Genomic DNA, 21,913 nt, shown 5'->3' with positions numbered 1-21,913 from the left:
AAGCGTCATTTTCAAACCGTTGCACTCTTTTGGGCCTCTTCGCTCTCCGTAGTGGAAGCTGATTGGCCAGCTGTTTGCTGACATCCAACCACACCACGTATCTGCTCGTGCATATAGGCTGCTGTTTTTTTCCATCGGGATCGGACGATGGGCTGAACACACTGACAGTATATGGCTGAACCCCGCCGGCCCCCGCTGTCAGACTCTGTCCCCGCTTTCAGGCTCTGTCCCCGGGGCCCGAGCTCACCTGCAGCCGCCTCCAGCTCCTCCGCTCGGACATGGAGAGAGTTGTGGTTGTAACCGGAGCGAACAGGTGGGTCCGTCCAGCGAAGAGTAGACTGTCGGTTTGTCACCTTGTTACAAAGTGACAGCTCTCGGTAGCTGATGAACACTGAGGGTGAGTCAGTGTGTGTTAGTGCCTCTAACTATGGACTATATTAGATAATATGTATCTAATGTGTGTGAGACATGCTGTCCGGAAATGTATAACATTACAGTAAAGGTAAAGTCAAATAAAGTGGGCAGACCGATACAAGAGCCGATAGCACTTTGTGGCTGATAGTCTTTATCAGTGTTGGTGTAATTCATTTGAAGGAAACAAGCATTTACACTACAGATATGCTGTGAACGTCTCGCTCAGTAAGATACAATAGTAAGCTAACATTTTTTAAAAAGTAAAGGAAGTAAAATGTCGTGCACACTCCTCCCTAAATCCACAAACTCTTCTTTATGCTAAGCTAGGCTACTAGTGTGCCAGCTCCAGCAATTCTCTATTCCTAAATACCAAAAGTATTCCCTTGTGTCAGTAGTTTGTATTGTATACATATATACCTTTTGTTTGTCTTTAAGTTTGCTTGTAGATTATAATTTTTACATATAAAGTGTGCTTGAGTCCTTTTTTTGTGGGTTCTTTCCAAAACAGAAAACAAAAAAGTACCATCCTTTTATTTTCTCAATCCATAAATTGCATACGGTAGGAAATGTATAAAGTAAACACAACCTGGGACACAAAGGAAGATTACAAGTACACTTCAGCAAGACATTCCTATAAATAATAATACAGCATCCTCATATCCACTTTACATCTAATGCACTGGTCTGTGATATTTCAATGAAAATTATTTGTCTAAAAAAGGTCCATATTATCCACTTGCATTGTAAAAATTTGAACTCTCAAACAAATGTTTCCAATCTGCCTTTATTATGTCTTTTCCAATTGTTACTCATGGACACTTTTCTGTGTTTGCCAGTTGATTCGCTCAGTGAATCTGTGTGATCACACAGTTCCTTGGGGAAGTTTGTTTACATGCTTGTGTTTATCTGCCATCTGTCACTTTATGCAGCGGCATTGGCCTGGCCCTGTGTGAAAGGCTGCTGACGGAGGAGAGCCAGCTCCGGCTTTGTCTGGCCTGCAGAAACCTGCAGCGGGCCGAGGCTGCCCGCGCCTCTCTCCTGACCTCTCACGCTGACGCCAGCGTAGACCTGCTGCACCTCGATGTGGGCTCTGTGCAGTCCGTGCTCGCTGCTGCTCAGGAGGTCAAGGCCAGGTACGGATACCATGATACAGTGACGCCATGACACTGCCGAGACGCTGCTTTACAGCTGCTTTTTCTCTTAACTGTTACTTATGAAATAGCTATGGAATTGAGATTGATTAATTTGGGATGTTTTCCACAGGTACGGCAGAATTGACTTTCTGTATCTGAATGCAGGAATTATGCCCAATCCACAAGTGAATGTCAAAGCCTTTTTCAAGGGTCTCTTCTCCTGGTAAGATTCAAAAGCCACTTCCTGACTGCTTTGCTTTTGATTTACTTCATTTTTGCTGAAAGTTTGATGGCTATACACCAGTGCAACTTGTCCATGCTGTTGTGTAATGGTGTGCGCTATCACTGCAGGAATGTCATCAACATGTTTGCGACAGCAGAGGGTCTCTTAACTCAACAGGACCTCGTCAACTCAGATGGTCTGCAGGAAGTTTTTGCCACCAACCTCTTCGGTCACTTTCTCCTGGTACCCAACGCAATGCACACATACATGACATTTAAAAGATCATAGAAAGTCCATTAATTTGACAAAATTCTCAGTATTTTATGTTGTTGCAACATACCGTCATAGTATATGCATATGGTACCGTATTGCATATGTATATAGTTTATGCATATGGCATACTGACAGATTTGTTAGAGATGGATTCTATGCATAAAATCTTTGTATAGTAAAACATTTTAAACTAGAGCTACTTTACATTTGCCCTGTTGTCCTTTGTTTATTTGAAGCAGAAAGTTTACTGATCAAATGTTCTTGCTAACATTAGAATATTGTAGCACTGGGAAATAACCTCAGTCCATTATTTATCATTAAACAACAGTATCTGGAATATAATGAGGCAGCTATAATGATCTATGATGTCTTACCATAGATAGTGTAGATTATCTGTCACATTGTGTTGTAATCTGTATCATCATTACCCATGATGGCTTTGTCTCTGTGGTGTAGATCAGGGAGCTGGAGCCTCTGCTGTGTAAGACAGACCATGTGTCCAGGGTCGTGTGGACCTCCTCGAGTAACGCCCGCCGCTCTGCCTTCAGCATGGAGGACATGGAGCACAGAAATGGGACGGAGCCCTACAGCTCCTCAAAGTACGCATCAGACCTGCTCAGCCTGGCGCTAAACAGGCACAAGAACAGCCAGGTTGGTCCGTCACACAGTCTACAGATTACTGACACAGCACTCTGACTCATTTTCTTGCGTTGACGTCCTCTCACACAAATGTTGCGTTTAGACAAAAGATTACAGAATATTTAGCAAAGGCAAAATCAGAAAACTTCCCTTACAGTACATATATTTAGTTATCTTTTAATCATTAGCCTATATAATAGTACATGCATGCTTCAGTTTATAAAAAAGATTATACCATCTATTTTACAGAACCTGCACCTAATTTCTTTATTCTTCTTAATGTAGAGTCCTCCCCAACTGTGACTTAATGTGAAGTATTTACTGAGTATGCAGTTGGTGTTTTAAACTGGACATATTAGGCTGTATTGGTCAAAGGACTCACATTACTCAGTAGGAACAATTTTCATCCAAACTAAACTTTTTCTACTTTTCCCACTAAAATCTTCTTTACTTCATTTATAATCTCGCTCTCCTGTACCTATGGAACCAAAAAGGAGGGCTGCTTTCTGTGAAGGTTTTAATTAGTAGATCACATTACAATCCCTTTAGCTCCTTCTTTTCTTGAAAGAAGTTAAACAATGGTCTTTGCAGGACTAACACCCCAAATCTCCCCCCAAAAACAAACCAAACACTCACCTCCTTTAGGCTATAAAAGTGGCTGCAAAGGTTTGTTGTTTTGTCGTTCACACAGATAATTAAGCTTGAATTATGTCGGTTGAAATAAATCCCACTGGTTGCAAGTAACAGATCTCTAGATCAAGAGTATCTTACTGTATATACAGTAGATATAGCATACAAACATAATAATAATATATGGACATAACAAAAAAGAGTGAAAGAATCACCTCCTTAGCCTTTAATAATCACAGTGTCCTTTATTCGTCCTCCTAATAATCAGAATTGATAGAAACATTTTATGAAGGCTAGAAACACCACACACATCCTTTAATTAATCATTCCTCTGTCATGTAAATGCCAGTTTTTTTCTTCTCTTTGCGACAGGGGCTGTTCTCCTCTGTAATATGTCCAGGACTGGTGATGACTAATCTGACGTACGGCATCCTCCCCTCCGGCTTCTGGACTCTCATTATGCCCATTATGTGGCTGGTGAGTGAGCATGGTTTTTAATCCTCTGCGTTAAACAGGACTGAAGTTGCATATGAACTGTTTCATGCTATTGTGACATATTCTCTGTTCGAGCAGATTAGGATCTTCACCAACACGTTCACACTTACACCATACAACGGAGCGGAGGCACTGGTATGTTTTCAACCTCTTCTGTCGTTGTCCGTATGAAAATACTTCAAGGACACACTTCAAGGATTCACATCTCTACAATGACATTCTCTCTGGCTTTTCACAGCACTGGTTGTTTCTTCAAAAGCCAGAGTCTCTGGATCCAAGAGCAAAGTATCACAGTTTAACATCAGGACTTGGAACAAACTACACTCAGCCTCGACAGGTGAGTAACCAGAAATCATTGCTTCTACAGACATTATGCTGCTCAAGTCTGCTGTTTGTGAACCTCAGATAAGCTACATAAATATTGAAGAAATTAAATTTATCCATAAGAAACATACTGGGATCAGCAACCTGCTGCTGAAGATGCTTTATTTACATGTAATTAATGCAGACTTTCTGTCTCTTTTTTGTTAATGTTTCAGATGGACATTGATGAAGGAACGTCTGAAGTCCTCTATTCAAAACTTCTTGAACTTGAGAAAGTAGTAAGAAGGACACTGAGTGAGAGCAATGCTGACAAAGAATCTGATGGACAGTGAGACAGAGTAGACGTGATTCTTTTGTGATGGAAGGTTTCTGCTCTTGGGAAATGAACCATGTACAATTTGTGAAGAAGAACAATAACAGTGCTCTTATTCTTTTCATTCTTGCCAGTTGTACCATTGAGTTATTTTTGTTTGTCGTCTTTTCCACAAAATTACCCACATGAGCTAATGTGCCTATTGCAGAGTTTATATCTGAATAACAACTTTTTTTATTTCTTTTTTTATAAACCGTAATGGGGTTGGGGTTGTTGGGTCTTGGTCAGAACGAGTTCTCTTTTTGATCAGAAGATTGTGTCCAACATACGATTTTCTAAGTCCAAATTAGGTCTAAAAGTTATTCTCCTTCAGGTGGAAAAATAACAACCAGGATTCATCAAAGTTGGCAGTAGATTAGAGCTTTATTATCTTAACAGACAAACAAAGCCTGAGCCATCCATGGAAAGACTGAATTCACTCTCACAAAGCTTCTCCTTATATACTCTTGCACTCCGTCCAGCCCATCTTCTACCTTTCCAACCTATGACAGAATGGTGTAAATTCCCTTTGGAAAGACCCTAAAATTCCACCAACCTGTGGCTTTTTCGGTTCTACTAGTGTCTTATCAGTCCAATTATCCTGCACCTGTTGGGCCCATGCTCCATTCTACTGGTGTCTTGCTCGCCTAATTATCCTGCACCGTCAGGCCTATGTTCTTATCACAGAACCCACAGGCTTCATGGCCTACACCAGTAGGCCATGACATTTTCTTTTTGCTCTCCTTTCATCAGGATTACACCATTAGAATCTAATTTACTGTACTTCTATTTTTTAAAAACCATTTAATACCTTTTTCTTACACCATTATGTCACAGATGTCTTCTACTGTATTTTTAAAAACTTTATAAACTTTATAAGATGATAAGAGACTTGTGTTACAAACACACACACATTTGGTATAATCAGTGCTCATTTCTTTGCTACACAACTACACATTCTATATGTTCCACACATTAAATCAAACTTTTACTGAAAGACCATGGTGCTTACTACTTCATCAACAGTATTTGTGCTTATCATGAAATCATATAAACTTAAAACATAATGCCTTCATTAACATCCTTGTGAGCTTCTATAAATCTATTCTTCTTAACACTCAAAATCATCATTACTTAAAACATAGTGCTCTCTACTTGATTTCCAGTTATCTGTGTGAACAAACCATAGTGCTTACAACATAATATCCAAACTTTTGTGTGATTAATTGATTACTAACTTATAAAATGCACTAACCTACACTACATTTTATACTACAGGGTCATGAAGGTTGTGTGAGATCAATAACCTGCAGCAGTCTCATCTGTTGCTGCTTTCTTGTTGTAATGTAGATGCGACTGCCTGCTTGTGTGTCTTCATCTGATATCTGTATCAGGCTTCTTACCTTACAGACTTTCTTGAGGCCATTGAGCGACCACCAACATACCATCAGCTGTCATCAGTGGGTTCTTGTGCTACAAATCATACATTATGATGCACAGTTAGCGGACTGTAATGGCATGTTTAAATAAATTGAACCGCTCTTGAGGTCGGTATAAGGCCATGGTTAACTCCTACAGTCTCTAATCTGGAAAATAAAAATACATCTATTAATGTTTCATTATAGAAATCAAGAAAAGATATAGAAGAGAATACACCATCAGCCACCATCTCATCAGAAAGTTGTTATTTATTGTGAGTTATTGTAATATACTTTATTCATTGTTGAGACATATAAGATGTGATTCAGTTGCAGTCGGGGACTGACTCTAGGTAAGTGAGTTCTCTGGGGCAAATGTATTATTTTCACCATATAACCTACAAGGTAGGCTGGACAGCACTGGTGGAAAGTAATGGTGTACATTTACTCAAGTATTTACTGTACTTAAGTACAATTTTGAGGTACTTATATTGTACTTCATAATTTAGATTGTATGCTACTTTTGACTTCTTCTCCACTACATTACAGAGAGAAACATTGTACTTTTTACTACAATTGTCAGTTACTACTTTGGAGATTATGGTTTTCCTCTCAAATCATCATCAATCATATAGATTAAACTACCCAACAGAATATCTACTTAAAGTGATTGAGATTAGCTTCACCAGCAGGAACATGAAGATCCTGCTCACATGTTAAAACATCTATAAAAACAAACTAATAATACTGTGTCCCTGCAAAATGTGTCTTTACACTTTCATAGTTTAAATACATTTAGCTACTTTGACCTAAGTAACAATTTTAATGCAGTGCTTTCATTTGTAATTGGGTGTTTTTAAATAAGGTATTGCTTTAACTTAAAGATCCCTTCCAGACATGGATTAACATACATACATACAAATAGTCTGATTGGAACAAGCCGAGTTGTACCTCAAGTTAAAGCTCATATTCCTGTTGTGCTTTTTAAGTTGACCAGGCTGATAGAACTGATGTTATTGCAGATATGTCATGTATCACAGTACAGAATCTAGGTCTGAAATAGTGTCACTGTTGCCACTCTGGCAAGTTGATTCTTTAACTGTGAAATGTCCTACATGTCTCACAGCTACTATCAGCCTATAAAATATAATTTTCAGGTATTTTAATCTCTCAAAATCTGTATCAGTATCTGTCCCAAAAGTCCAGTATCAGTTGGGCTATAGTAGTAGGCCATGTAGTGTGCACAATGCTGGCAGTTTGGTTTTCTTTATTTAATATTTATTTGGGGGCTTTTTCCCTTTCTTAGATAGTACAGCTGAAGATAGGCTGAAAAGGGTATAGAGAGAGAGAGAGAGGGAAGACACGCAGGAAATGAAATGCAGAAATTAACATGCCAAAATATATCGACTGACATATATCTGTCAAGTTTATTTTCTAATCCATTACTGTGACAGCCACCTGAATCCACATTTATTAGGAATGTCAAAAGAGATCAGCTACAGCTCAACCCTAGCTCAGATGAACCAACCGCACACACACACTTTCAATCTTATTTTTTTTTACATTTTTGCTTCCATGGTATGAAACACAATCTTGATAGTGCAGCAGAGTGGTTGCAGTAGTGCCAGGCCTGTGCAGACTCAAGTGATTCATGAGTCACAAAATGTGACCGACATGTCCCTCGTGTAGTGTGTAGGTAATCCGTCATGCACAGGATGGAGTCATCAGGGATATTTTAAGGGAACAAAGGAGCATGCTAAAGGAAGGATTATTCCTATTTCAAATCCCTGTGGGAAATCTCTTGTCATGTTCAATGCAAAGGGAGGAGCCACCTTGGCATATATTCAATAGAGAACTATAGATTTTGTACAATAATTAGGGTCAAAGTTGATGTACTCATACTATTATTCTGCATTGTTGATCAAGTGAGGAATGTGTGCGACATATTTAAAATAACTTCCTGTTGAATATATTGCAGGTTGAGGACTCAACCTGCAATATATTCAACATGGGATGCAATTGTGGATTTTGGACATTTTGAGTCAGTTAGGTTGTGTATGCAGCAACTTCCTGCCAAATATACAGCACAGTAAGGACGAGTCAACATGTGAGTGAAATTCACTCGCTACAGCAGCTCCAGATACAACAACAGATAAGAAAATACACATTAAATAAAAAATAGAATAAAAAAGAAATACACTAAACACACAGAAAGGAGGTCAGAGCTGCAGCAACAGGCCACCACTCACATCTTGTATCAATCTAACTTAAAAATTTCTATTCTCTATACAGGTATAATGCATTTGAGACAATGTTTTGATTACTGACAGCTTGGGTTGATGATTTTAAGTGTTTCAAACGTGACCTTTTACAATTCTGTCTTGTGCTGCAAATTTTGACTCCAAATTTTAATTTAAAATGCATTTTATTGTTTATAGAACTGGCACATTGTCTAAATGATCTTCATTGCCAAAGAATCCCTTTGCAAAGCCATTTCATAAAAAAAAAATCTAGCCAAGTAACCGAAGCTTAAACTGGACATGAATAGGCTTTCATTCTTGACATCCATGACTAGAAAGACAGGCCTCAAGTTACACAAAGAGCCTGAGTTTATCTTCCACCAGTGTGTGCTGACTCTACTGAGGGCAGATATGTTACCACCAGCTGTTTCTCAGCATGCCCCTACTGGCCCAAAACACACCATTTGCTGCTTTTTATAAACCCACAAATCCCACTTAATCTTATGATATGTGTGTCTGTAGCATCAGTACAGCCATAGCTGCACGTCCAAGCTGCTACTGACATTTTAATAGCAGTAACTGTCTAGTATCATGTAGAGCTTATTCAGGCTCTCTAATATATATCTCTATATTTATATACATATATTGGTGTTGGATTTCAGAATTGTGTCCATATATACATCTTTAGGCAAACCATTGGACACTGCTTGAATACCATGCATTTTCCTCAGCTTATTCTCCTAGAGTTGTGTTTCGTTTTCAACCTTCTTCTCTGCGGCCCACTGTGGAACAATTGAAAGCTTCCCTTGCGAGTGACTTCCTCTCAGACATTAAACCCGGGATTATTCTAAGAGGACATGAAAGCACGTCATTACATAATGTAAATAAAAACATTGCAGCCACCGTGTGCTCAGATTGGTGCGCGCCGCACGATGTCCCGGATGGTGCTCGCACCGGAAGAGAAGGGGCAGTTCTCCCAGCCATCTTGTGGCAGCATCCAGCGAATTGTTCGCATCAAGCCTCGTAGAATCGGAGGTGAATCCCGCTGAAGGGGCGCCATCATGCCCGGACACCTGCAAGAAGGCTTCGGCTGCGTCGTAACCAACCGGTTCGACCAGTTATTGGACGATGAGTCCGACCCGTTCGAGATCCTGAAAGCTGCTGAAAACAAGAAGAAGGAGGGGGCCGCCGCTGGGTCCACCAAGACCGCAGCTCAAGCCGCGAAGCAGCCGAAGAAAGAGTCACAGAAGGACAGGAAGAACCCGCTGCTGGACAAGAAGGAGGAGTCCCAGGCTCCGGTCCCCCTGAAGAAAGAAGGTAATATTTTCAACTGCTCTTTCTCTTTTGTGCAGTGCATGTTTATTTTCATCTTTTTCGCATCCACTGTCATGTGCAGCTCCTGTTAGCTGCGCTAGCTGCTTCTGCTGCTGGTCTGAGCGGAACACAGAGTGAGGTCAACCCCTCTGACCGAGGGCAGCCTGACAGCGAGAGCTGTCTGTAGCGGGGTCACTTCACAGCTCAGGTGTATCCGCCTGCAAGGTCCTGTGTGCACAGCCGAGCCTGTGTCGCAGAGATGGTTCCCAGCATCATCCGACAGGAAGGTGTAGTGTTGGGTTACTGTCTGCTGGATGATGCTTCGTGCGCAGCTCCGTTAGCGGCTGCAGGCTCTGCAAACAAATGCGCATAATATTCACCTGCGTACTGGGAGAACTAGACAGACGGCCCTTTGTTTGGATTGATGGTTTCTCCCCTGACTGAAAACTTTTTTCTTTCAAGCGTAGTCGAATAAGCTTGAGTTCACAACCGAGTTAATGAAAAGAGAGGCCCACTGTTCGCCTGTAGTGTTTGTAGAAACTAAGTGCAGCGTGCTGTTGTTAAAGCTGCAGACAGACAGACAGACAGACAGTACAGCAGCAGCAGCTTACATACTTATGATATGATAGTGGATGGTTTACACAGTGCTGACAAACGTGCACAAACGACTACAGCAAGAAATGATGTCACTAATGGAAATGACTGTACTGGAGGGTTCACTCTCGTTGTGTATGCTCCTGTCGTTGTCAGGTATCAGGCGGGTGGGCCGAAGACCAGACCAGCAGGGCCAGCCTGGTTCCCAGCATCAGGGCGGGCAGGGTGAAGGGCGACCTGGAGACAAGAGGCCGGATCGGAGACCTCCCCGCGAGCGCCGCTTTGAGAAGCCCGCTGAGGACAAGCCTGAGGGAGGTGGAGAGTTCTCTACAGACAAGTGAGTAGCTGTGATGAACGCTGCAGAGCATATTTAAACATGCTGATTAGCTCAAGGCTGTGTGGTGCAATCACAGGATCATTGTGTGCATGCAAGCGTTTGATATAATCTCAGCTCACTTAACCTCAACATCCCAGCACAGCCGTCTTGTAAATGTCTAGTTTTTGAAGCTCGGCTGCTGCTGATATTAGCAGCAGATATATGCACGTGAGTCACATCAGCTTGTAAAGATGCTTTTTTTTGAAAATGTTCTCTGTTTGTGTCCCATCAGGCCTCCTGGAGACAGGCCCCCCAGAGGGCGTGGTGGCGGCCGTGGTGGGCGTGGTGGAAGAGGAAGGGGCATGGGCCGAGGAGACGGCTTTGACTCCCGTGGAAAACGAGACTTTGACCGACACAGCGGCACTGACAAATCGTGAGTCAGTCCTGAACTCTGAGACCTTTGCAGACCAGTGAATCCAGAAATAGAAACGTCTACTTAACCAAAGCATCCATTGTTTAATCTTTATTTATTATCAAGGGGTACCTTCATGAGCTCTTTTAACTGCTCGCCAGGACCAAGTCGCACTGTCATCAACCTTGTGTTTATTGGTCTATATACAGGTCTTTTATACTTTACAGCAAGTAACAAAGTGTTAATAATAAAAAGGGTGCTACTGATCAGGATCAGTTCTCAAGCTACTTTTAACTACACACTTTAGGTCAAAGGTTGTTGTTGGTTTCAGAATTACTGTTCACTGTGGGCTGTGAGTATTTTTAGACCACATGCATCAGTGTGTGTTTCTTTCCCTTTGGTTTGCTCCAGCAATCAGAAGAGTGAGGAGAAGCGCAGCGGCAGTGGTTCAAACAACTGGGGCAATGTGAAGGATGAAGTGAGGTGAGTGTTGGAGAAGAGACAGGTGGCCTGTTTATCTGAGCGTTGCTGTTTGCAGGATAATGATGCAAATCTGAAATTTGTTACTTACTTTGTGGTCCACATAAAGTGGCTCTCTGTGTTATTTGTGCTTATTATTCCACTTAGTGTGTAATGACACACAGTAAAGAGTGTTTTGAGCTAGCTTGTAAAGGTACCACTAAGACATAATGTTTCAGTATTGACAAGGTGGCTGTCCGTCTCTGTTCCCAGTGAGGCTGAACAGACTGCTGCCCCTGAGCCGGCCCCGGAGGGAGAAGAAAACGCACCTGCCGGCTCTGAGAACAAGTGAGTATCCATTTCCTGTCCGGTTTCAGGTGAACTTTGGACGTTCAGTAAAGCAACGTTTGAAGATACAGAGTTGTATGTCATCACACCGCTCTGTGTCACAGACAGTATCTCTGCATGTGCATTTTTGTCACAAAGCTTCTGTGCAAATGTCACTGACCTTTTGGCCTCGGGATTAGAGAGCATGTATAGAGCTAAGAGGATTGGCTGTTTGAGGTCCGACATTGTTGTGTGTGCTGGCTTTTCAGGGAAAATGAGGTTGAAGAAGTTAAAATGGAAGGCCCCAAAGAGATGACCCTGGACGAGTGGAAGGCCATGCAGGACAAAGAGCGCACCAAGGTGGAGTTCAACATCCGTAAGCCCAATGAAGGAGCCGACAGCCAGTGGAAGAAAGGATACGTGCTGCACAAGTCCAAGAGCGAAGACGTGAGTGAGGTGATTTATGAGCTGATCGAGAACAAATCTTCTCTCTCACTTTCTCTCTTCCTTCCCTTCACCACCTGCAGCTGTCTACACCACACCAGCTCTGTACAGGCCCATGTTTCAGTTCCTCACACACTTTTAGTCTTTAGGTTGTTTTTAAGTGTTTAAACATACCGTTTGACTTAGATTTGTAACATTTTAACCAGTCAAATAATATTGCTGCTTTGAAAATTTAAGCACAACAATTTGACAGTTTAACAACGAATGCATTAGTGTTTTAGAATTTTAGGAAGAGAGCAAAAAACAACAGACAACAGGAAGTATAGAATCAACAACAAACAACTTAGAAAGTAAAGTACTGATGAAGTTCAAGGCTGCAACAACCAGTTGTTTTGATTATCGATAAGTACAACCAGTTGTTTTCTCTGATAATTGTTTTGTCTGTAAAATGTAAATTATTTTTTTGTTTAATACAAATATCTCCTTATTTCATATTTAGGGAAAACAGAACAGAAACAAAAAGATAAAATGTATTGTAATGACAGAATCATCATAATTTGGATACAATTAAGACAAATCTCTCCTGCCAGCTTCTAGTCTTTACTCTGATGGTAGTACAGAAAATTCTAAAAGATCACAATTAAACAGAGGTGATATTGTAAAATGTCTTGTTTTGTCTGGCAAAATGTCATTATATTATCTAAGATGCTGGAACCGGCAAATGTTTGACTGAGTTGGTTCTCAAAATAGTTGTAGATTAATTATGAAACATAGTTAGAAAGTTGTCCGAGTACCGTGCTCTGTTTTGTGTTTTTGTTTCACGGTTGATGTATTTAAATAGTTTGCTTACTTCTGTGTAGAATTCCCATGCTTGTGTGTCTCCAGCTGATCTGACATTGTATTAATGAAAGACCTTCTGCTGTCTGTACATTTCAGAGGCCTGTTGGTGCTTTGATTGACGCCGCAGAGACGGAACCAGACACACCGACTCTGTACCACAAGGTGCCCACAGCTCTCACACTCCACACCCACACAATTCATGACAACATTCAGTGTTAACCGTCTGTATGAAACCACCTTTAGAAAATGGTGAGCAGTTTAATACACCTTCAAATATTGAAAATGGGTTATTCATTTTTTTTTCTCCAGAGGAAATGAAGAATCTAAAGACAGTGTTGGTGCTAAGCAGCTAAATAACACGAAAAGAAACACAAAGAACACACACGTTCACTCACTTCATTACTGGTTTACGAACAAACCCCTCAGTACAGAGTTACAGTTAATGGCTAACATACTTTCGTCATTTGTTCTTAGCAGCCGGCCAACCCTGATGAGTCCAGTGACCACCACTTCCGTAAACCTGCCAACGACATCACATCCCAGCTGGAGATCAACTTTGGAGACCTGGGCCGCCCCGGCCGCGGGCGTGGGGGAGCCCGCGGAGGCAGGGGAGGCCGCGGTGGTGGAGGCAGCAGGACGGCACGCGGGGGAGGACGGCCCGACAAGGTAACAATAAAAAGCTGTTGTCACTGCCAACGACAATGGTTTAGTTTCCCTCACAAAAGATTTAAAACCACTGACTTGGAAAACCTGCTGTGGTATACTGAGGCCCTGAAATAACAAGACCAGTGACCACGTGCTCCACAGTGCAAAACTCACACAGGCAGTTGTACGGAGGATTTCTGTAGAGAGTGCTTAGTTTTGTTAATTTATAGTTTATTATAAGTAATAATTCAGTATTAAACTGTCTATTACCAAAGAATTACATTGCATACATTTACAAACAGTGAATTTCTGGTATTTATGCTTAAATTACTTTAACATTCAATTGTTATTATTGCTGCAGACAAATTTTTGCTATGCGATGGAAATTTACAACATTATTATTTAGCCAAATAATCACGCTCACTCATGTGACAGCATATTCTTTTAGCAAGACAATGTACAAAGAGAGGAAAAAGATTAAACAAACGACTCAAACAAACTATTTGCATATAAGCTGTAGGAACAGCCTAATACAGAGATCTTTAGAGAGTGCGAGAGAAGGTCAAACAAACTATTTACATTTTTACAAACTACACACAACACCACACCTACTGGCTGCCTGCACACAGCACAAGAGGAGAGGGAGAGGCGCCGGATTACTGTGAGCAGCATGCGTCAGAATGAATTACAATATGTATTTGAATATATTTCTCGCCTTTTCCCTGATGGTCTGAATAAGTTGCTAAATTTGTCACTCGTTACTTTTTAGAAATGTTGCTAAATCTGATGAGAAAGTTACCAAGTTGGCAACACTGTTCTGTCTGTGACTGATTTTGACATAGAAAAGAGCTTGTGCTGGGGCCACCTCACATTTTTTTAATTTTAACACCTAACAATTAAAATGGAATATATTCCATGACGCATTGATGTAATACTGGTAATTTATATTGTATTGTATTTCTCTCCTGTTCCAGAATTGTCCCAGACACTGTATCTTTGTGTCCCATGTGCTGTTTTTATAGCAACGGGCATCCTTAATTTTTGGGTTAGTCAGTGTCTGCCAGACAGTCGGTGTCTGTGATGTTTTACTGAAAACGATGCTTGAAAATGAACAAAAACATTAAAGCTGGAAAATCAAAAAGGTGAGCTGGAAGGCGCTATCAGACTCTGTAGAGCTGAGGAGAACTATAGATTGACTGACTGATTATCTGTGGATTTATCACTGCAAGTGACACTTTCATATACAAGAATAATGTGATCCATTTTTACTTTAACAATATTGATGATGGAATCTTTAAAGCTGGAGTAGGACATTTTTAGATCAGGTCACATTTGCTGAAACTTTCAATGTATCCTGACAGTAGTTCATGAGACAGATAATTTGTGAAAAAAAATTCACCGGGCAAAAACAAAAACAACCAATCAAAGCCAAGAAAGATGGTTTGCTTAGGACACTTTGGAAGCGTCTTTTTATCTTTCTTGGCTCTGATTGGTTGTTTTCTTTCATGCCTGCTGGATTCTTGCAAATACCATTAGGAGCACTAGGAGGAGCCAGAGGAACCAGATTTTTGTCTTATATTATCTTTTATGTACTACTGTCACGATATAGTGACAGTTTCAGCAAATACGGCTAAAAATTACAGACTGCAGCTTTAACATAAACACTCTTAACCAAATCCTGGTTTTTGTGTGTTTGGTCCTGCAGGCTAGTGGCGTGTCAGTCCCCAACGTGGATGATCCTGAGGCCTTCCCAGCCCTGGCCTAAAGGCTCCTTTTCCACCACCAGCCCACCCATCAGCCCTTCCGGGCCCCTCCTCTACGAGGCTTGCATGCTTACCACATCTTCAAGTATATAAGAAAACAGAGAAAAAGATTTTAAATGACAAAAAAGACTGTCATCCCATACCACTCACACCACCAGAGGACTCAAATTTTACCTGTTTTAAAGGAGAACAAAAGACAAAAAAAAGGCGGAAAAAGGACCTCTTGTTACACTGAAGTTTTGTATTTAGGAACATGAAAGCAGGGATGTTTTCATACCTTTTCTTTTTTTTTTTTCAGAGATTATGCATACTTCATTGATATTTTTTTTGTGCTGCTTGAATTTATGCATTTCTGCGTTTAGGTTGAAGTGTGTGTATCTCTTCCCCTGAAGCTTCTGTGCATTTTTCCTCATGACTTCAGCTCAGTATTAAGGGGTCATCTTAGAAAAGACTTTCTACTGGAGTTTTTCTTCCCAGTAATACACACTGATGTGGTAGCACTACACTACATAGGAAACTTGTACTAGATATCTGAAGTATGGCTTAACATGCATCTAAAGTGTAATTACTCTGATCCTGACTACCCATCCTTTTGCGAGGCACAAATTCAGGATGGGTATCCAGGCAAAGGGACTTCCTACTAAAAGCTTGGTATTTTTCTGCTTGTTGTGCAGTGAAAGTAAATGCCTCTTTTCCTTTTCTCTTTTTTCCTTCTTTTTTTATTTTTTATTTTTATTTTTTAAATAGCTTGCCTTTTTTTGGTGGACCAGTGGTTAGTAATGCTTTGTATCCCCTGATCCAGATGTGCTACCTGTGTTTTCAGGGTGTCCCAGGGCCCAATGTATATCTTTAGGCTGGTCCTTGTAGGTCATACAGACTGTACTACTTGTAACTTCAGGACCACTAAGCAAATATTGTATTTTTTTTTTGTTAAGGATGAGTGAGTGCGTGTGTGCGTGTGTGAGTGAGTGTAACTAAGTGTGCGGTTGAATGTGTGAATTTGACAACTAGTTACTTAGAATTTAAGTATTCCTCTACTATGAACTTGCCATTCTCAAACAGTAGTCTGCATATTCTCATGTCTTTTGAGGATGATTGTTGAAATCTAGGTGAGAATGGGAAAATAGACAGTGGACATATCTCGTTCTTTCAGTATCTGTTATGTCTTTCAGATTTCGAAGCACTTGGTTTTATCAGCACCAGTCCTCTGAAGATTGTGTTCCCCCTTCTGTAAACCATATTTGCTGTTTGTTTGTTTATTTTATTTTATCAGTGCAGCAGCACCAATGCATAATTTGTCTGAAAGAAATGTTGGCTGTTATTGTGGAACAATCATACGCTACAGAATGTAATGTAAGTTAATGGTGCTGTTAGCCACCTGTGTCAGCATATCCAGTGAGCATTTTCTTTTAATGAAGCGGGTATATTTTACAGTGGGACGACGGGGCGGGGGGGGGATGATGAACACGATGGAGTGAATTTTAAAGCTTTACATGCTGTGCTCTGCAAAGACTTGCTGGTGATGCACTGATACAGATGGCTGGAGCAGTTTTCTTGTAGAACTGTTTGAGCCACATGACAGTGAAACTTTCTCTGCAAACATCCCTGTTCTAATAAATTGCTTTAGAGGTGTTACATGTATTCTGCCAGTGGCTGTTGGGTTGTTTAAAATCAGTACTGTGATTTTAAAGGTGTAAACAAACGTGCTGTGGACTCTTAATTGCTTGAAGCGTAATGAAGCTGTGGTAATTTCAGTACTACACTATTCCAAGTGAATGCCACATAATATACTTGGGAGGGATGTAAACAGCCCAGAAGGGTTTGATATACACTTAGTTGCCAGTTTATTTGGTACAGCTAGCCAAAACCAATGCAGTCGGATACTACAGCAGCCCTGCAATAAATCCTACCTTTCATGGAGGTTCTAATGTTGAGATTGTAGTTGAGATACTTGTTTAAATTGTACTGAGAAGTAATCTCTCTTAATATTCAGCCTTATTTATAGAAATTGATTTGATGGAGTTACTTAAGCTCAACAGCGGCACAAACATGTCCTCTAAAATGACCATTAAGTCGAGCCAACACCTCCCTAAACAGTTTCACTAGAAACTGAACATACACTTAATGAAGGTAGGATTTATGTTGTTTCATGTATCGGGCTACTGCATTCAACTCACTAGTTTTAGTTTGCTGTACTTAATAAAGTGGCAACTTTCGAGTCCAACCAACACAGATAGTTTAGTAATTTGTGTATATTGTGCAGTGTGTGTAAATGTAACCTAATTTAAATGTAACTAAATTTTTGGCTTAAAATTGTTTTGTCAGTTCTGTATCGTAGACCTAATTAACTGTTTTGAACGTCAACCTGATAATGTGTGACATAAATAAGTATTACTCTATTAAGTTGCTTTTATATGTCAAGTATAATTTAAAACAGACATTACTAATGTCACATTAGGAGTAAGGGTATTCTCAGTTTGAAGTTACACTTAGTCTGTGTTATATTTAGCTCTAAGTGAGTAAGTAAGTGTTAATGATTATAGGTTAGGTGCTAGATATTCCTGAAGTATCCAGATGTTTCACTTCTTTCTATTTCAGTGAGGCTAGATTGTTGTACGCATGTGCAGAAGGGCTCGTCGGCTTCCGCCTCATCGGTATTTATTACGTAAACGATGGCAGCGCTTCATAAACGCAGACACGAGCCCGGGGACAGAAAGCTGTCACCTGAACGAGCATCCTCCAAAACCGAAAGAGCCGCATCCGGTGACAGCTCCACGGTGTTCGTGAAACTGCTGTCTGCGGGATTTTACGGCGTCAGCTCGTTTCTCATCGTTGTCGTCAACAAAAGCGTCCTGACCAGCTACAGGTAAAGGGGCAAAGTACAAGCTACTGTGACAGGAAGCGGAGTTAGGGACACTTGACCACCCCGAATATCAGCAACGACAGCGGGATGAAGAGGTGTCAGTTTTAATGAAGGGGACAGGAAAGATGGAGGAGAGTAAGTGTAGTTAGTGTTCATACTTGTAGAGCAGTCCTCAGTGTGTTCACACAGTTTAAACTGAACGGAGCCGCAGCCAGCAGTCATATGTCCATATAGTCAGTCAGTCCCACAACGTACAGACACTCATTTAAAAGTGTTATTAGTTACAAATTAAGAGTTAAAAGCATAAGAAATGAAACCGTACAGCCTCACTAGCTAATGTTGGCTTATGTTAGCAGACTTTGGATGGACATTGCTGTGTAGCTAACATGAAGTCACTGACCTTATGAGTCCTCTCTTGTTGTTGCTACTGTTAGAGTAAGTTTTACCATGTACTATTATCTCACTGTCTCTTCTGGCTAGAGTGGCTGTTTATCAGCAAAGGTTAAATGATCACAAGTTAATATATTTATGATCATTGTCAGTGTTGTCATTTGCAGTATTGCTAAGTGCAATATCCAAATCACAGAATTGCCCTTTCTAATCTTGTTCTACAGATTTAAAAAAACATGTTTGTTTGGTGCAGACCTCAACAAATGTCACATCATCATCATGATTTATATACTTTTTTTATGTGTGAATTACATTTTTGATACACAAATCATAATTTCCACACTGGTCATGAATCATAACATAATCACAATATGATGTTTTTACCATATCATACAGTCATAGTTTTATATCACAAAGTTGCATTATTATCATTACTGAACTACACTGTGCAACAATGTGTAAGCAGTTGTTTAATGTTGCAGGAGGTCGATGTGGAGCTGATTCTAATTCACTGTATAGCAATGCATTACTGTACACTATATATGTAGTGGAGCACAGAATCTGTGAAAGTACTCAAGTAAAGCACAAGAACCTCAGTCAAACTTGAACTTAAGTACAGTCATTTAGTAAATTTACTTTTAAGTCACTTAATAGTGGAAAATATGCAAAATTATTTATTTCTTTTGGCCTAAAAACTGAGAAATACCATGTTGTGTACATGTTATTGCAGAATGTCTCCTCCTCCACAGTTAGCTTGTGTTGTGTGTTGTTGAGTATTATACATTATATTTCAGATTTCCATCTTCAACATGCGTCGGAATCGGCCAAGTAAGTTTTGTATTAAGTTAAGTCACAGATCCTTCCTGTTCACCTACACAGAGCCCGACATACTGAGTCTCTTTGCTTCAATAACTCTGCAGATGCTGGCTACAATCGTAGTTCTGAGGATGGGGAAAATGTTGGGTGTGATCTCGTTTCCAGATATGGATCTGAGTATACCGCGCAAGGTGAGAATCTGAAGTCTTTCTCTCTCTTGGACTCATCAACACACGATGATGAGAAGAATGTCATTTAAAAAAACAAAACTACTGCCTCTTTGTGTGTCTTTCCAGATGTTTCCACTGCCTCTGCTGTATGTCGGGAATCAAGTATCAGGGCTGTTCGGGACACAGCGGCTCAAGTTAGAGCTTGTTATCTATTAATTGTCGTATTATTATATTCATGAAATAACTTTTGCTTAATATGGAACCACAAAATATACCATGTTTTCCTTTCTCCTAGTTTGCCCATGTTTACAGTTTTGAGGAGGTTCAGTATTTTTCTTACCATGGTGTTTGAGGGACTCTTGCTGAAGTAAGTTAAGCTTCATGTTTCCATGGCAACATTTAACAAGAATGTTCTTGTACCTGAAAATGAATGACTTTAATAACCGCAAACCCATTTCCTTTCCTCACAGAAAGACTTACTCTACGTTGGTTAAAATCACAGTGTTTACTATGATCTTTGGTGCTTTTATTGCCGCCAGGTGAGACGGCCACACACCCACATACTTTATGATCCGGTTCACAGGCAGAAGGTGTGAACATGCATCTCACTCTCACTGTTTTTTTGTTTTTTTTTCGTAGCACTGATTTAGCTTTTGACCTTGAAGGATATGTATTTGTAATGGTGAACAATGTTCTGACAGCGGCCAGCGGGGCGTATGTGAAGCAGAAACTTGATTCCAAGGTGAGCAGAGCTGCTAATCACACTACCTCACCGCTGAGGAATGATGCAGCAGCGGTGGCTTAAGGCTTAAAGGATAACAATATATACCGCTGTTCCCACAGGAGCTGGGCAAATATGGGCTCCTCTACTACAATGCTTTAATCATGATTTTCCCCACCATGGCATACGCATACTACTCAGGGGACTTACAAACGGTAAGCTATTTTAACACAAATTGGTATTTATAGTTTAGTGTCCAGCAACTGAAGTTAGTGCTGAGAATGTCTTCTGTGTGTGTGTGTGTGTGTGTGTGTGTGTTTGCGTGCAGGCATTGGAGTATAATGGATGGACCGATCAGCTGTTTGTTGTGCAGTTTGTGCTCTCCTGCGTCATGGGGTAAACATTAGATCCATCATTCGTTAATAGATCATATCGCACATCGCTGCTCTTGTCTAATTCCTCTTCAATGTGTCGTGCAGCTTCATTTTAATGTACTCCATCATGCTGTGCACGCAGTACAACTCCGCACTCACCACCTCCATCATAGGCTGCATTAAGGTAAGTCATTACACGCTGGTCCTGCCTTCTGTGGGCTGCTGAGATTCATGAATGCAGATGTGTGCAGTGACACTGACTGTGATTCCTGCAGAATATCCTTGTGACCTACATTGGAATGGTGTTTGGTGGAGACTACATATTCACCTGGACTAACTTCATAGGTCTAAACATCAGGTAACACACACACACACACGCACTGTTTACATTTAGCTGTTGAGAAGATGGTGTTTTCTGTCTGGCAACAGATTTGTTGTTTCCCACAGCATTGCTGGGAGTCTGGTGTATTCCTACATCACCTTCACACAGGAGCAAACAAGTAAGAACAATTCAAATAATGGGAATCAAAACCTCCCTAAAAGTGTTACATCATGTTTTGTTTTACCAGTGTTTGTCATTAGTTTGGAACAAGCTGTAATATATGCAAAACTGCAGGTTTCTCAATGTTTTGCATCAAATTTAACAGAAAAGGCGTAAACCACGGAGCCCTGAGCCGACGCTGAAGAACTACGTACATCTGCAACACACATCATGTTGTCTTTGTACTGTATGTGGAGACATGCTGTTTTAAACCATGCTGTTTAAATGTTTTAACATGAGACACTGTTATCAACTTTTGTATCTATAATTAAGAAAGGTGCCTTAATTTTTCTATAACTGTAATTCACTGATTAAATGTAAAGTAATAAGTATTTTTATATTCAACAAATCAATCAAATCTAAGGATTTGGGTTTTTTTTCAATTCTGTTATACAATATTCACATGCCAGTTATTATCACTGTAATCATTCATTCCCTCCCTAGCTTTTAATTGATTCTTTGATTATTGTTAGAAAATGGTGACAAAATCTCCTTACTATGTGAAACTACTTTCAGTTGAAATGAAGCTTAGCTGAACTTGGTGATGTTCCAGACTTAAAACCTGTGTTGTCCAGATAAAACACTGTTGTGTAATGTCTAATCTCATTAGAAAGAGGTTGTTTCATAGCAGGTGAGGAAAATAATCATTTTAACATACATATGGCTTGTGAATATTGTATTTAAAAAGACAAAATATAAAATAAAACCTAAACCTGGATCAAATTCTAAAGTGTTGTGTTTTTGCTTTCCAACTCTGCAGTTTAAAAACTCAAAATACAACAA

At 40.3% G+C, this 21,913-nt stretch overlaps 3 protein-coding genes across 9 annotated transcripts; all 3 read left to right on the top strand.

Annotated features, from left to right (window-relative positions):
* Positions 1-93: 93 nt before the first annotated feature.
* Positions 94-5,480, top strand: LOC127362503 (3-keto-steroid reductase/17-beta-hydroxysteroid dehydrogenase 7). Its single transcript, XM_051398288.1, has 9 exons — positions 94-313; positions 1,344-1,547; positions 1,678-1,770; positions 1,899-2,013; positions 2,500-2,694; positions 3,685-3,789; positions 3,886-3,942; positions 4,046-4,144; positions 4,347-5,480. The coding sequence occupies exons 1-9, from the start codon at positions 279-281 to the stop codon at positions 4,461-4,463; spliced, it is 1,020 nt and encodes a 339-aa protein (XP_051254248.1). The 5' UTR covers positions 94-278; the 3' UTR covers positions 4,464-5,480.
* Positions 5,481-9,085: 3,605 nt separating this feature from the next.
* Positions 9,086-17,568, top strand: serbp1b (SERPINE1 mRNA binding protein 1b). Of its 6 annotated transcripts, none has more exons than XM_051398219.1 (9): positions 9,086-9,458; positions 10,206-10,386; positions 10,658-10,798; positions 11,189-11,260; positions 11,510-11,584; positions 11,833-12,010; positions 12,944-13,009; positions 13,325-13,513; positions 15,198-17,568. In XM_051398219.1, exons 1-9 carry the CDS (start codon positions 9,203-9,205, stop codon positions 15,255-15,257), a joined length of 1,218 nt encoding a protein of 405 aa, XP_051254179.1. In that variant the 5' UTR covers positions 9,086-9,202; the 3' UTR covers positions 15,258-17,568. The 6 variants fall into 6 exon arrangements, with proteins under 6 accessions (XP_051254179.1, XP_051254159.1, XP_051254168.1 ...); XM_051398199.1 differs by having other exon boundaries at positions 11,833-12,019; XM_051398208.1 differs by having other exon boundaries at positions 9,087-9,458; positions 13,322-13,513.
* Positions 17,569-17,880: 312 nt separating this feature from the next.
* LOC127362512 (UDP-N-acetylglucosamine/UDP-glucose/GDP-mannose transporter-like) lies at positions 17,881-21,853 on the top strand. Of its 2 annotated transcripts, none has more exons than XM_051398300.1 (13): positions 17,881-18,121; positions 19,303-19,336; positions 19,429-19,515; positions 19,621-19,688; positions 19,790-19,861; positions 19,965-20,033; positions 20,134-20,236; positions 20,338-20,430; positions 20,544-20,611; positions 20,695-20,773; positions 20,865-20,947; positions 21,037-21,089; positions 21,237-21,853. In XM_051398300.1, exons 1-13 carry the CDS (start codon positions 17,928-17,930, stop codon positions 21,245-21,247), a joined length of 1,014 nt encoding a protein of 337 aa, XP_051254260.1. In that variant the 5' UTR covers positions 17,881-17,927; the 3' UTR covers positions 21,248-21,853. The 2 variants fall into 2 exon arrangements, with proteins under 2 accessions (XP_051254260.1, XP_051254266.1); XM_051398306.1 differs by lacking the exon at positions 17,881-18,121 and adding an exon at positions 18,122-18,253.
* The last annotated feature ends 60 nt before the right edge of the window (positions 21,854-21,913 follow it).

The sequence above is a fragment of the Dicentrarchus labrax genome, unplaced genomic scaffold (genome assembly GCF_905237075.1).
Source record: "Dicentrarchus labrax unplaced genomic scaffold, dlabrax2021, whole genome shotgun sequence".
NCBI classification, from domain to species: Eukaryota; Metazoa; Chordata; class Actinopteri; family Moronidae; genus Dicentrarchus; species Dicentrarchus labrax.
The sequence above is the reverse complement of the archived record's forward strand: the minus strand, read 5'-3'. Positions and strand labels throughout refer to the sequence as shown.

Coding starts and splice junctions, on each gene's coding strand:
- serbp1b (XM_051398187.1), top strand. CDS start 9,203: ATGCCCGGACACCTGCAAGAAGGCTTCGGCTGCGTCGTAACCAACCGG. Junction 9,459..10,205: donor GGTCCCCCTGAAGAAAGAAG/GTAATATTTTCA, acceptor TGTCGTTGTCAG/GTATCAGGCGGGTGGGCCGA. Junction 11,261..11,509: donor AATGTGAAGGATGAAGTGAG/GTGAGTGTTGGA, acceptor CTCTGTTCCCAG/TGAGGCTGAACAGACTGCTG.
- LOC127362512 (XM_051398300.1), top strand. CDS start 17,928: ATGGCAGCGCTTCATAAACGCAGACACGAGCCCGGGGACAGAAAGCTG. Junction 19,337..19,428: donor CATGCGTCGGAATCGGCCAA/GTAAGTTTTGTA, acceptor ATAACTCTGCAG/ATGCTGGCTACAATCGTAGT. Junction 20,612..20,694: donor GTGCTCTCCTGCGTCATGGG/GTAAACATTAGA, acceptor TGTGTCGTGCAG/CTTCATTTTAATGTACTCCA.
- LOC127362503 (XM_051398288.1), top strand. CDS start 279: ATGGAGAGAGTTGTGGTTGTAACCGGAGCGAACAG. Junction 1,771..1,898: donor TTCAAGGGTCTCTTCTCCTG/GTAAGATTCAAA, acceptor CTATCACTGCAG/GAATGTCATCAACATGTTTG. Junction 2,695..3,684: donor ACAGGCACAAGAACAGCCAG/GTTGGTCCGTCA, acceptor TCTTTGCGACAG/GGGCTGTTCTCCTCTGTAAT.